The 14,139-nt window shown below is 32.8% G+C and overlaps 1 protein-coding gene, 1 non-coding gene and 1 pseudogene across 2 annotated transcripts; 2 read left to right on the top strand and 1 right to left on the bottom strand.

Annotated features, from left to right (window-relative positions):
- Positions 1 to 213: 213 nt before the first annotated feature.
- Positions 214 to 285, bottom strand: TRNAM-CAU (transfer RNA methionine (anticodon CAU)). The gene has a single exon. It is a non-coding gene; the product is annotated as a tRNA-Met (tRNA).
- A 7,114-nt stretch (positions 286 to 7,399) lies between these two features.
- LOC132031026 (uncharacterized) lies at positions 7,400 to 8,096 on the top strand. The gene is made up of 2 exons (XM_059420868.1): positions 7,400 to 7,544; positions 7,624 to 8,096. The coding sequence occupies exons 1-2, from the start codon at positions 7,482 to 7,484 to the stop codon at positions 7,930 to 7,932; spliced, it is 372 nt and encodes a 123-aa protein (XP_059276851.1). The 5' UTR covers positions 7,400 to 7,481; the 3' UTR covers positions 7,933 to 8,096.
- Positions 8,097 to 9,318: 1,222 nt separating this feature from the next.
- On the top strand, positions 9,319 to 13,168 carry LOC132031018 (haloacid dehalogenase-like hydrolase domain-containing protein Sgpp; annotated as a pseudogene).
- Positions 13,169 to 14,139: the final 971 nt, after the last annotated feature.

Raw genomic sequence — 14,139 nt, 5'->3', positions numbered from 1 at the left:
AAATACAGTGGTACATATATGCCTTTGGGCAACAGGTCACTGCTTGTTGGATTATAACTGAATATATATAATCATGAATGTTTAATTAGGAAGATTTATGTCATAAGAAGTGTAGAGTAAAAGATAAGTGGGTAAAACAAAAACGAGGATGTTGGAGAAAAGGAAACAAAAAGAAAAAGTGAGCGGATGGAAGCCTTTGCCTCTGTAAATTACTATCAGAGCCAGGTTTCGATCCTGGGACCTGTGGGTTATGGGCCCACCACGCTTCCGCTGCGCCACTCTGATTTGATGGTACTGGATTGCAAGTTTTACTATAAAACCTAGTCCCTTTATTTTACTTTCATAGCCTCTCATAAGGCAGAGTGTTGCCCTGAATGACCCGGATCCAGATCCGAAATATACTTAACAAAATAATTCTCTTACAAATGTAAGACAAAATTATAGGTCTAACGGAAGAAAAACGAAAAATGCAAGAAAAAATTGACGTGGGTAAGTAAAGTAGAAGTATAGACATTAATACTCACATTTAGACTAAATTTTTCTCAATTTTTTTTAAAAAATATTTTGAATCATTAGATATATTGACCTTGCAGTACTTTTCCTGTAGTTTTTAAATATATAATTTCATTTTAGGAAATTTGAAGAATCTATACTTAAATTTAGAGTCAAAATTAAGGTTTTGACGCGGACTCCCTTCACATAAATTGAGACAAAGAGAATAATTATATCTTCCAAGAAAATATAATTTTACGATATAAATGTACAAATGTAGAATTAACATGCTAAAGTGCATAAAATTGTAGATATACTGAAAAATAAGAGAGAAATATAGAGATTAAAAAAAAAAAAAAAAAAAAAAGAACAAGAATATAACACATATTTATTAGCCTCAAACCCCTCTCTGAGAAAATTAACGTGATAAAATAAAGAAAATTAAAATCCCAAACGAATTACAATGCCAAGATGAAAGCATATGCTTCTTCTAAACCGTACATTAGATTGAAGCCATGTGTTCATCCGAAATTTAAAGGCTTCGATTACATCTTCAATTAGTAATCAGAAGAAAGTATACTCATATGGAGTATGATATAATATATAGATTGAACACAGGATGTGTTTGCCAGCAGTTATGCACTATCAACTAAAGTTGATATGCCGTTTGATTTACCAAGTCGCATTAGTAATATGTCATATGTGCAACAAAATTAGCAACTGGAAGAAAGATTCCTATTTAACTGTTTGTTAATAAATGATATTCATATAAACTATACAGATTGAGAAGACAATTAACTTGCCACAATTATGCATTCATCGCATAGATTCTACGATTGACATAGATACTATAATTCACTTTACATAGTACATTTGATATACCAAGAAACATGCAAGAAAGGAGAAAATTTGAAAAACCCCAAAAGAAATATACATAGAAAGAGATGATAATGAGATACTTTTTAAACACTCATATGTAAAGAAGATCACAATGGAGAATGGAATAGAAGCAAGAAAAAACTGTGAGAAATTGTGTTCTTGAGATTTCAAGAGATGATATTGAAACAGAGGTTAAGGAAAGAGCATTATAACAGAAAGAAGAAACTTAAAGACGTGAAATTTAGAGCCTGTTTGGATGGGCTTAAAAAAACTGATTCTTTCTGCATTAATAATGAATTTTGGATTTTGTTACCAATAATTAAATTACAAGAATGAGTAAAAAGGCCAAGGGGGTTCAATGTCTGTTATATTAATATATACATAAAAAAATAAATTTCATTTTATATATACAGTGTAATTTTTCGTCGAAGGGGATTCGGATGAACCTCCTTGGCTCTTACTAGCTCTGCCACTGATTATATATATATATATATAGAGAGAGAGAGAGAGAGAGAGAGTTTTTAGCTAGTCTGTTAAAAAGAGTTCACTGCCTTAGCGTAATAGTTTGTAGCGATCTCTTTTTTTTTTTTTTTTTGGGTTTCCCATCTAGTGTTCGATATCCGCATTGGGGCCCGACTAAATCCAAGTTCGTGTCGGGTAGTCCCACATTGGGGGGCAAAGCACTCCCTAACAAACGTGACTCCATACCCCAGGGGGGTCGAACTCAAGACCTCTTGGTTAAGGATGGAGTAGTATCAGCCACTACACAACGATCTCCGATGTGTATACTAGTTCACATTTATGGGACGCTAAGCAAAGTGTTGTCAATTAAAATTTAGCGCAAATAGCGATTTTAGTCCCTGTGCTATAGGTTTATTCCAGTTTTGGTCCATGTGTAATTCGAATGAGCATAATTAACCTTCAATTAATATAAACGTGTAGTTTTGATCCTTCAAACTAACGGAAGTTAAAAACTTAATAGAATCATTAATTTTAAGAATATTAAAAATTTATAAAAAAGAAAAATGAATGTCAAGCACGATAATAAGGTCTCATCATCACCAACTCATCTCCTCAAATGCTGATCATAATCAAACTTGTTCAAAATTATCTTGTCAAGTTCTTGTTTAAGATGATGTGAGAAAAGCTTTAGAAACAGGAAATTTGAATTAAGGATTGAACCTTGGGATCTGACAACCATGTGGCTTCCCTCTAAGCCTAAGACAATCTGTATAATGACGACAACATTCTTGAAACAATTGAAAGAATCATCAATAAATGGACAAAAACTCGTATTATCAAGCGGCTGAAGATCATTGTCCTCTACCCATTCACCATAAAAAAATATCACAAGAAGTTTCCTCTTCAAGATAATGGCAACAAAAAATCAAGATCTTTATGGGAAGTTTGCGGGTGCTAAAACTGCATGTACTGCAAGTTTTGGGAGTATCAGACTCTGGTATGAAATGGTATGGGAAGAATCAATAGAAGAAAATAAGGCTGAGTGAAGACAAGAAGAGATCTTAGTGGTGACGATTGAGGAAGAGGTGTTGGAGCGGAGAAGAAAATGATGAAGATGAGGAGGGTTATGGTGAAGGAGAAGAGAGTGAAGAAACTAGAAACTTGGGTCGGCAAACGACCTCATTATTGTGCTTGTCATCTGATCAAACTAATCTTCACTTTAGATTTTTTTTATTTTTTATATTCTTAAAACTAATGATTCTCTTAAGTTTTTAACTTCCGTTAGTTTGAAGGATTGCACGTTTATATTAATTGAAGGTTAATTATGCTCAGTCGAATTACTCAAGAACCAAAACTGAAATAAACCTATAACACAGGAATTAAAATCGCTATTTGCCCTAAAATTTATATTTTCTGAAAACATCCAATACTTAAGTAAAAACAGTGAGAAAATAACAATGGTCCCTCATGTTCGATGATCGGTTAGAATAGTCTCTTAAGCATGCATTTAACATTTTTTGGTCCTTCAAACTTGTTAAAAATTAATATTTTTAGTCTATGTAAGATACCTATCAAGCTCTGTCAGTTAAATTTACTGAAATTTGTGATTTTTTTTTAAACTATAAACACCAAAATACGCAACCCAAAAAGCTATACTTTTCTTGGTATCTCACTCGGTGTTCGGTGCCTGCATTGGAATCTGACTAAAATCTTATTTGCCGCGTAGGGCTCGTTTGGGAGAATCGCTCCCTACGAAAAAAATTACATACACAGGGCTCGAAACCAAAAAGCTCCACGAGACACTAAAAATATATTTAAAAAAAAATTCATAGATTTTACAAATAAAAAGAACTGCACCGACTCTAGAAATAAATTAAAAATAGCAAAAATTACAAAATATGCGTCTAAATGTGAGTTCTCGCTAACTTTCTGTTTTTCCTTGTTTTCATAAAATCTATGATGTAGCAGTTTCAAAAAGTGTTTATTTTTTTACAAATTTAAAGGACCAAAACTGCTACCTGTGGTATCAAATGGTGCTTGAAAAACAACTACCGCTATGTTAAAGCTGAAAGTAACTCCAAACTTCTAGTTGACAGTGCCAATGGAGCTAATCTCATTCCCTAGAACTCCATAATGAAGTTATGGAACTCAGAAAAGGTATGGAGTCAAATGGTTTTATCCTTAAACATGTATACAGAGAAGGGAATAAAGTTGCTGATAAACTGGCTTGTTTAGGACACCAATGCTCTCATACACAAATCTTCTACAACTTCAATGAACTGCCAAAGAATGTTAGAGGATTGATGAACACTGATAGATGGGGAATGCCATCCACAAGAATATGAAAGCTGAAGAAGTCTTTGATCCATTTTTATCCTCCATAATTTCTCGGCAAATATCCTTATATAGGATCTTTTTGGTGCTCTCCAAGTAGATATATGCATAGGTAACATGTGTACATTAGGATTTTCTTCGTCTTAGTAGGTTAAACTAATTCAAATCATATGTAATAGGCCTGGTTGTAATGAGTACACCCCCCTCAAGCCATCGGGTAACTTTATGCTGGAACAACAACAACAATAACAACATACCCAATAGATTCCCACAATGTGGGGTCTGGGGAGGGTAGAGTGTACGCAGACCTTACCCCTACCTTGAAAGGTGAGGAGGTTGTTTCTGAAGGACTCTCGGCTCAAGAGAGAACAAGACAAACAGTCAGATAAGGATAAGCATAACAAAACAATATGAAAACGAGAAGCAACAAAAGCGTAACTTTATGCTGGAAGATGAATAAAAATGATTAGTTAAAAATTTAAAAAAAAAAAAATACTAAAAAGAATTAGTTTAAACATATCCTCAAATATAAGGGACCATCTTTTGTCATTTTCTCTAAAAGCGGCCATTAAAACTAGGGGTTTACATTCACCGGGTTGGTTCGGGGTTTTAAATATTAAAACAAACTAATTGTTTTGAGTTCTTAAATCTACAAACCAAACCAAACCAAACCAATAAAGTCTAGGTATTCAACTTTGGGTTTTTTCGAGTTTTTCGGGTTTTTTCTTGGTAAAATCTTCATACAAAACATATAACTTGAGGACTAAGATACATCTATCTGATTACGGCGTTTCTTCATAATATAACACAAAATGTGAGATAAATGATGACATTGTACTAAATAATTCAACAAAAAGGATAATGAAATCATTAAGCCATAATGAAAATGATCAAATCTAAAAGGTACTAAGTCATGCTATAATAAGTACGATTAATAAGTATTAATTAAATGACTAAATTTTAAAGAAAAACTAAATTAAATTATGTATTTTCACTGTTTAAACCAATGCAAAGCTAAGAATAGATATCCAACATTATTATTATTCCTTGTGTTAGAATTGAATTTCTTTTGTTAGCATTAGTATCGATTTGATTTAGATTTGAGCTTTATTTGTGTTACTAACATTTATGGGTTACAAGGAGCCGTTTGGACATGATTAAAGTTTAAAATTTTGTTTGGACATGCAATTTTGATTTCTTAAGTTGTATTTTTTTCTCATAGAAATAAAAACCCCACAAGTTATGAAAACTATCTAAACATTCCTAATTCTTATACTATCTTACCAAATGAACAAATCATAGTTCATAACAAAATTAATACGTTATAGAAGGCCTTTCTAAAAAATACAACATCAATTGACCGAACTTTAGTCAATAAAACATAAATGAATAATAGTGAAACTACTCTCTAATATAATCCTCCCACATGGTACGTACAATCTCTTCATATCGAGCATGCATTTCCTGATATAAATGGTTGGTAAACATGGTTATTAAATATATCTACTAACTTATGGATCTTTTTTTCTACAAAATATAAACTAATTGTGGGTCTAGTTTTACATTTTAAAAAATTTGAAATCATGATATGGAATCCAAAATCATACATTTTAATTTGGAGAATTTGGGATTTAAAATTATGATACGAAGTTGAAGTTGAAATTTTATGCAAATTGCATAAACAAACGTCGATTTGAAATCAAAATATGAAATCATGATTTCATATAGCATGAAACGCCTACTAAAACTTATTATACCATGCAAAATTCTAAGTCTAAGCTTGAAATAATATGTGAAAAGAAAAAGCTATAAAAAATCTAAGAAATATTTATAAATTTCATTACAAATAATAATTTTTATGTATAAAATATTTAAAAATTGTTTACATGTAACGTCGGGTTGATTTGGTTCGATAAGATTTTTTTTAGTTAAAATCAAACCAAACCAATTATGATCATATTTTTTTTGCCAATACTAAACCAAGTCTAACTAAACCGCTAATCGATTTTTTTTCTTGATTTGACTCGAATTATCGGTTTGTTTGTTTTCTTTGTACCCCCTGATCAAAACATTGTTTGTTGACAAAGGAGGTTTATTGGACACCTAAAACCCATTTACACTACGCCCCAAGCGCAACCTATCTAAAACCCAATCAAATACGACGCTGTAATGACTACCGGAAAATCACGACACAAGTAGCAACCACCAGTCACTACTGTAAAAACCAGAAAAATAAAGTGGTTGTTTTATATTGTGATTAGAAATCATAATTTCTGTCGTGGTTTCGTAGATTTGAATTAGAGAGAAAATGCTTTATATGGCTTAATTTATGGTTCCCTTCCCATTTATTTGTATCTCCTTAAAGGGGTCGTTTGGTTGGGAAACAACTTATCCCGGAATAACTAATCCCGGGATAAGTTATCCCGGGACTAGTTATTTCACTCTCAAGGTGAGATAAAATAAGGTTACAATCCTGGGATAACTTATCCCGGGATTAATTATACCGAATTTTTATTCCAACCAAACATGGGATAAGGAGGTACTAATATTTTATCCCGAGACTATTTTTGCTTATCCTTCACACCAAACGACCGCTAACAGTCTTATTCTTTCTTTTTCTTTTTTTTTCAACAAGTGACGGTGGTATTTACGAAGGACTAAAATGATCATTTTTTCATACATTAGTGACGGTCCCCCCCCCCCCCCCCCAATATATTAGTGACTATCTTGGTTATGTGATATCTATAAAGGACTAAAATAATTACATTTTTTTTCATATATTAAAGATTATTTCAATTACGTGGTATATATGAATGACAAAAATAATCACTTTTTTTTATACATTAAGGGGTCGTTTGATTGGAAACAAGTTATCCCAAGATAACTTATTCTGCGATCAGTTATCCCAAGATTAGTTATTCCACCCTCTCACAGGATAAAATAACACTACAATCCCGGAATAATTAATCTCGAAATTAATTATACTGCGATTTTATCCCAACCAAACATGAAATAAACTCATCTCAAATATAATCTCGGGATTATTTATTCTTATCCCTCGTATCAAACGAGCCCTAAGGACCATTTTGATTACGTGGTATATATGAACCATTAAAATGACCACTTTTTTTATACATTAAGTACCATACTGGCCACGTGGTATCTATGAAGGTCTAAAATTGTCAAAATACCCATTCATTAAGGACTATTTTGATCATTTTTTTCTCTAAAAACAGTCATCAAAAAATAAAATAAACTACATAAAACCCCATTTTCTCTACCCTCAAGCGCGGTCCATCAATACGACGCCGTAAATGACCACCAGAACCCACAACCTACTCCGTCTACTAGTCTCTTGCCGGAAAATAACGGCACAGGTAACAACTAAATTAATTTCAAGTTAATATATATATATACGATAATAATAACTAGATTCACAATCAAATATTTATACAGGTAACTACTACCAGTTCCAACACAATAATAGCTATGGCTTCATCATCTGAGCAAGAGTTTGCTACACAATGCAAAGCTAAGCTCAATAGAGTTCCTAGATGTCGTAATCTATGGGACACGAAGATTGCTTGTAGAGTTGGCGAGAAACTTGGCGATAGGCTTAAGGAAGTTGGAGTTGATGACGTGGAAATTGATGTCGAAGAGGAACGAAATAGGAATGTTTATTATAGGAAAATGGTGAAGCTGCTTTTTGAATCTGTTAAGGAAAAGGGCATTACTGTCATTGGAGTTGACAAATTGAGTTTCTAGTCATTACTGTAAAATTTTGGTATCTTTTTATTCTGTTAAAAAAAACTACGTAGTGTTTTTTTCTTTCTTTTATGTTACTATGGTTAGAAATCATAATTTAAGTGCAAGGGCATTACAGTCATTGGAGTTGATAAATTGAGTTTCTAGCTAGTCATTCATTGCTGTCGATTTTCGGCATCCTTTTATAGGTATACCTGTAGTGAAAATAAAAATAAGTCGTTTATTATGCATTTATAGGAGAGTGGATTCAGAATTTGAAGTTCGAAGAGAAAATATAATAGATACAGTGTGCATGTATGCCTTTGGACAAAAGGTCATTCTTGTCAATTTCGGTATCCTTTTAGAGAATATATTTCATGAATAACTATAGTTTAGAGCGTAATTACGAAGTGTGATTACAATTTGCTTATTTACGAAACGTAGCTATAGTTGCTGTATAGGGCGGGTATCAACTGATAGCTATGTTTCGTAAATACAGTACCTATCTGTCGTAATATTTTTGAAACTATAGCTACATTTCGTAAATAGAATCTCAAGTGTTTGTCACATGGCGTAATTTTTCCATCCTCCTTTTACTCTCCTTCTAAGTCTGTAAAAAAAAAAAAAAATCACAAAGTGTTTTTGTTTTGTATTATGGTTAGAAATCATAAATTGAATTATCGTTTCGTGGATTTGAATCCTATATTCTTCAAACAATTGTTGCTTATTGATATCTTGAATTACCCACTTAATTCTGTTTAAAAAAACATAGAAAAATGCTTCATTTGGTTTAAATTATGGCTGCATTCACATTAAACAGTAAATCTGAGGCTTTAAATTGTCTTTGAAAAATTAGAAAACAAAAATAAAGGATATCTGACTTTGATCACTTTCGTTATGCTAAATTCTTATTTTAGTCCTTATGATATCGAATTAAACACGTTAAACTCCAATTGATTGCATTGTACATTTTGATCTCTTTGCTTGTGAATATTCACAAATTTACCATAATCATTAACTGTTTCTCCACTTAATTACTTATGTCATATGGTAATGTTGTATTGTCACTTCATAATTGTCGGTGATACAGTTTTATGAATAGTCAAATTTCAATCAAATATAACAATTTTTTACATGAACGGACCAAAAACACACATTTTAATTAGTTAAAGGTTAAATATCCTGAGGTACATATTACAATGACAAAAGAATTCCAATTATCCAAAATAAAACTGTCCAACGAGATACTAATTTGTAGTTTTCAAAATAAGATACTAATTTGTAAAGGATGTTGGTTACAAAATCAGAGGTAAGTCCCTTCTTTTTTGCCATTTTTCAGGGTCCAACAATGGGTACCTCTATGCTATTTTTTTGTGCTGAGTATTTTTGATGATTTTGAAGCTTCTCTACCCCTCATTTTTCACCATATTATTCTCCATCATTTTTTGTTTTGTTTTGTTTTGTGTCTTTATGCTTTTGAGGCAGTTTCAAGTTTAAGCCAATCCTCGAGGCAGTTTTCCAAGCAGAGGTTGGTTCATCTAAGGTTACACAACTCTTAACAATTTCTTATATTTAAAATAGGATGACCACTTCTGCTGGGGAAAACTCTAAGGAAAGGTTAATTTTTTGGTCCTCATTTTTGCTTATATTTAAGGGATAACTTATGTGTTAACCACATTTTGATGTGGCTGTTATCTTCTTGCAACATTTCATTTGATTACAATGTAAATTGAGATCCATTCCCTTGTCGCATGGTTGCAATCATCACCTCCTACTGACCATTTGGAAAATTTTAATAAAATTTGACTTCTCTGCCCATGCAACGCCTTGGAATATTGATTTGTTGAATCTAATTGATGTATCTCAATTATTTCTCATCATTTCCGCACATGGATTTTGTAAAATGCTTACTATCTTTTATACCATAGGTTTTGGTCGTCTTGTTTTCTCCCATATAGTAATTTTGACGACTCTTTCCTATAGCCGGAAGAATAAATAAAAAAAATAGGTAGGCACATTCCAATGAATTGAGTCTTCAAAGGATTCATTATGTTTACTTTGACCATTAATCTATTGAAACCCTTCTTATTTTTCTGAGTTTAAAACCGATTATAATTTGAGAAACTCAAATAGTGGAGTTTGTATTCCAACCAGTTCAGTTCTCAAAGGATTCATCATAATTTGACTATGTTTACTTTGACCGTCAACCTATTGGAACTGTCCTCTTTTTTTTGGACTTGAGACAGTTATACTTTGAGGAAACTCAAACAAACGAATTTTGCACTGCGTCGAATTATCGTGACATTTTTTTGAGCTTCTTCTCTGATAGGAGACCAACAGAGCATGGCTAATTTCTGCTATATTTTGTCTGAATTAGCAGTTCTTCCTCTCTAGCAAGTCTTGCTCCCCTTCAAGCGGTACTATTTGACATTGATGGAACTTTATGTGATTCAGATCCATTTCACTACCATGCATTCCGTGAAATGCTTCTGGAGGTACGTACCAACTATTATGATTTATTTCCTATAGATAAAAAGCAACATCAATTATCAATGGAGGTGCGGGGGGGGGGGGGGGAGAGGTGGAAAAGAAGAATAAGAAGCATGATTTTCATTCCCGTTGCAATTTGTGTTAAATTTCAACAGATAGGCTGACCTCAACTTGTTTGGAACTGAGGCGTTGTTGTTGTTGTTATCAACAGATAGGCTACAATGGGGGAGTACCAGTTGATGAGGAATGGTTTGTCAAGACAATATCTGGGAAACATAATGATGATCTTGTCTCTGTACTTTTCCCTAATGATCATGAAAAGGGTGTAAAGTTCTTGGATGACAAGGAAGCTTTGTTTAGAAGGTTTCTAACTTCCCTCCCATACCTTGTCTTTTCAATTAGTTTAAGTTCAGTTCTATGTGCTGATAGTGTTAAAAATATTTACATAATCAAGTCATTTATAAGGCAATTACAATTAAATCTCCAGCTGGCAACTTACTAAAAATGGTAACTAACTTGTTATAATAGATTTAACTACACTAATTGTGCAAAACATCGGATCCTTTCCATGTGAAAGCATAGGGAAAAATGACATTGCCAAAATCCGGCAAGGTAAAATTTTCCATTTTTAATCAAAAGAAGTGGCCTTTTTGAAGTTAGAATTAGTTTTCATTGATACCAGAATTAGTTTTCCTTGATACCTGTAGAATGCATGAAAGGATCCTTGAATAACCATAGTGTAACTTGAAAATCTTTAGCAAAAGACTTCTACAACATGTTCTATTTTCTAATAGCAATATATCCGTTCAAGAAGGGCTCTATATGAGAAGATTTGTTCTTTAGTGTATACAGTCAAACCTATCTATATCAACGTCGTTCTTCTGAATATCTTTGGCTACTATAGCGAAATATTATGATAGAAACATATAGTATAACATAACATAACATAACATAACATGAAGGTTCCAGAAAAATTTGACTATTATAGTGAAATTTTACTGTAGATGATGATTGTTATAGATAGGTCTGACTGAGTATATAACTTAAAGTACCGTTTCAGTTAGTGTTATGCAACTTTACTATAATTTCAATATCATTATGCCAATCTCATATCCTTTTTGGATGGACGACATAGGATGGCAAAAGCACAATTGAAACCTCTAAATGGTCTCTATAAGATGAGAAAGTGGATTGAAGATTGTGGTTTGAAACGAGCTGCAGTTACCAATGCGCCTAGAGCTAATGCTGAACTATGTATAAATCAACTCGGCCTTGCTAATTTCTTTGACGCAGTTATTCTTGGAAGTGAATGCAAGCATGCAAAACCATATCCTGATCCCTATTTGAAGGCCCTTGAAGTGCTGAATGTATCAAAGGATCACACATTTGTATATGAGGTACAATTTCTGTTTTGACCTCCTGGTTTCCTCACAGTGTCATCGGAGTAATTTCATGGACAATCATCCAACTTTCAGTTTGTCGCACCAAACTCATAGAAGTAATTTTTGTAATGTAAAAATTACTCAACTATGTTTATATATTACACACAGTATCCCAGAACAAGGTTGATTGAGACTGCAAGAGAAGCAAGCTGGAAATTTCTTAACCTCAGCGTGCTTTTTTTCTTACTGTAGCATAGGCCTTCACCACTTCAAACGGACGCTTCACCCAAAAGTTTCGGGAAACACAAGTAGGCTACCACATCACAAAATACCTGCATGGCACCACTAAAAAAATAAAAACCTAATTTTTAACTACAACAACAACACACCCAATGTAAACTAATGATCATGTGTCGCATAGTGAACGACATCGGATATTAGGTTCTTAGGACAAAAAATGAGTTTGTTTAAAGTTTTGGCATGAATAGCATGTAAAGTTAGTTGGTTGCATGACTATACGTACATGGCAATCTTTTATATCTGGCAATCTACTTGGGTTTTTTTTGTTATAATCGCGGTGTCCGTGCCAACTTGCGCGCCTCGAATAATTCTATGGAGTACTTGCTACCTCCTACCATCACATGTACCGAGTAGCTCTGTCCATCAGGACTCGTACATAATAACCTAGTGCTTTTACCTATACTGGATTTTGAACCTGAGACCTCATGGTTCCCAACCTACTTCATTGATCACTAAGCTACCCAAGGGGTGCAATCTACTTGTGTTTTTTTGGGGTTGGATTTAGCATAACTGAGTTATTTTTTTTTTCTGTTGTAGCTCTATGACTTTCTTACTTGTATTCCGAAAGTTTCATGGTCATCCATGAAATTAACCTAGACATCATCTTATAAAACTTATTATTTGTTTGTTCCATGGGTAGGATTCTGTCTCAGGAATAAAAGCTGGAGTGGCAGCAGGGATGTCAGTTGTTGGCTTGGCTAACCGAAATCCATGTGAGTTACTTATGGAAGCAAAGCCTGTTTTTCTTATTAGAGATTATGAAGATCCAAAGTTATGGGCAAAGACTTGAGGAGATTGACAAGATATCTGGTACCAAGAAGACCACAGCATGAGGCAAAGATCGAAGAAAATAACTTATTCATATTCGATGTTTACACTAAACCATATTGATTTTACTAGGGCTAATTGAGAGATTGAGGTGAAAGTGCACAGTACTGATTAACCCTGTTTAGCGATAAAAGTGTACGCGAAAGACACATTTTCGGGTACTCATAGGGTTAATGTAAACACCATGAATGGGAACTTGTTGAAGCAGATCTCTCATTATTCAAAGAAGAAATAAAACAAATCAATTATTCAACTAGCTGTATATGCTGCTTTCTCTAGCTTTCTCTACTATTTTTTCTTCCTTTTCTTTTTTCCCTATTCAATTTTATCAGACATCTAACAGTTTGGTTAGTAAATCAGGATTGTCAAAAAAGAAAATAAAGTTATTGTGATTATCTTTGAATACTTATTTCAACACACTGATTATTCTCTTTGAGTTCAATAATCCAATTAACAAGAAGTGATCAAGAGAGCACCGTTTTCTTATTGCAGTGCACAAATTTTCAACCACGGGAGGTATTAAGAAACAAAATGGAAATGCAATCATGAGTGAGAATAAAAGTGAACTCCATGATAATAACAACAATTTCAATTGGTATTTAAGCATAAGGCAAATTGTCACTCTCATCAATTATCATGCTCTCTTACATGTAACGACTCATGAAGAAAGGATGTCTGTACATAAATGCTTCTTCTCGTGCTAAAGGAACAATAATAATATCAATTAGTTCTTATCTCACGTGACACTCAACTTTTAAATAATTTTATGTATAAACTAATAATGTGTAAATATCGAAAATATTACTTTAGTATTAACCTCAGAAGCAGAGGGATTTTTGTATCCAATAGGCCCAAGTCAGAATGTAAGATACAAAATGCAAATATGGAATAATTAGTTTCTAACTGTAAATTATGCCAATTCTTATAGAACGAACAAAAGAAGATAGCTCCAAATAAATATGGTAAAATAATACGTTACACCACATTCAATTAATTTAGTTTAAAAATAAAAATTAATCACGCATGAAGACGAGCAATTTATCTTTTATCCTTCTTCTTTTGATATGGACTGATCCTTTAAAATTTTAAACTGTTTTATTTTAATATTTTGCAATTTGTGACATTTAAGAACAATGACGATGATATCATATTTATACAAAGCAGGTGAATAAGTATTAAAACTTCTATCTTTATCATTTTTTAAGTATACAAATACGGCTTAATTAAC

Source organism: Lycium ferocissimum, chromosome 1, assembly GCF_029784015.1.
Source record: "Lycium ferocissimum isolate CSIRO_LF1 chromosome 1, AGI_CSIRO_Lferr_CH_V1, whole genome shotgun sequence".
NCBI classification, from domain to species: domain Eukaryota; kingdom Viridiplantae; phylum Streptophyta; class Magnoliopsida; order Solanales; family Solanaceae; genus Lycium; species Lycium ferocissimum.
The sequence above is the reverse complement of the archived record's forward strand: the minus strand, read 5'-3'. Positions and strand labels throughout refer to the sequence as shown.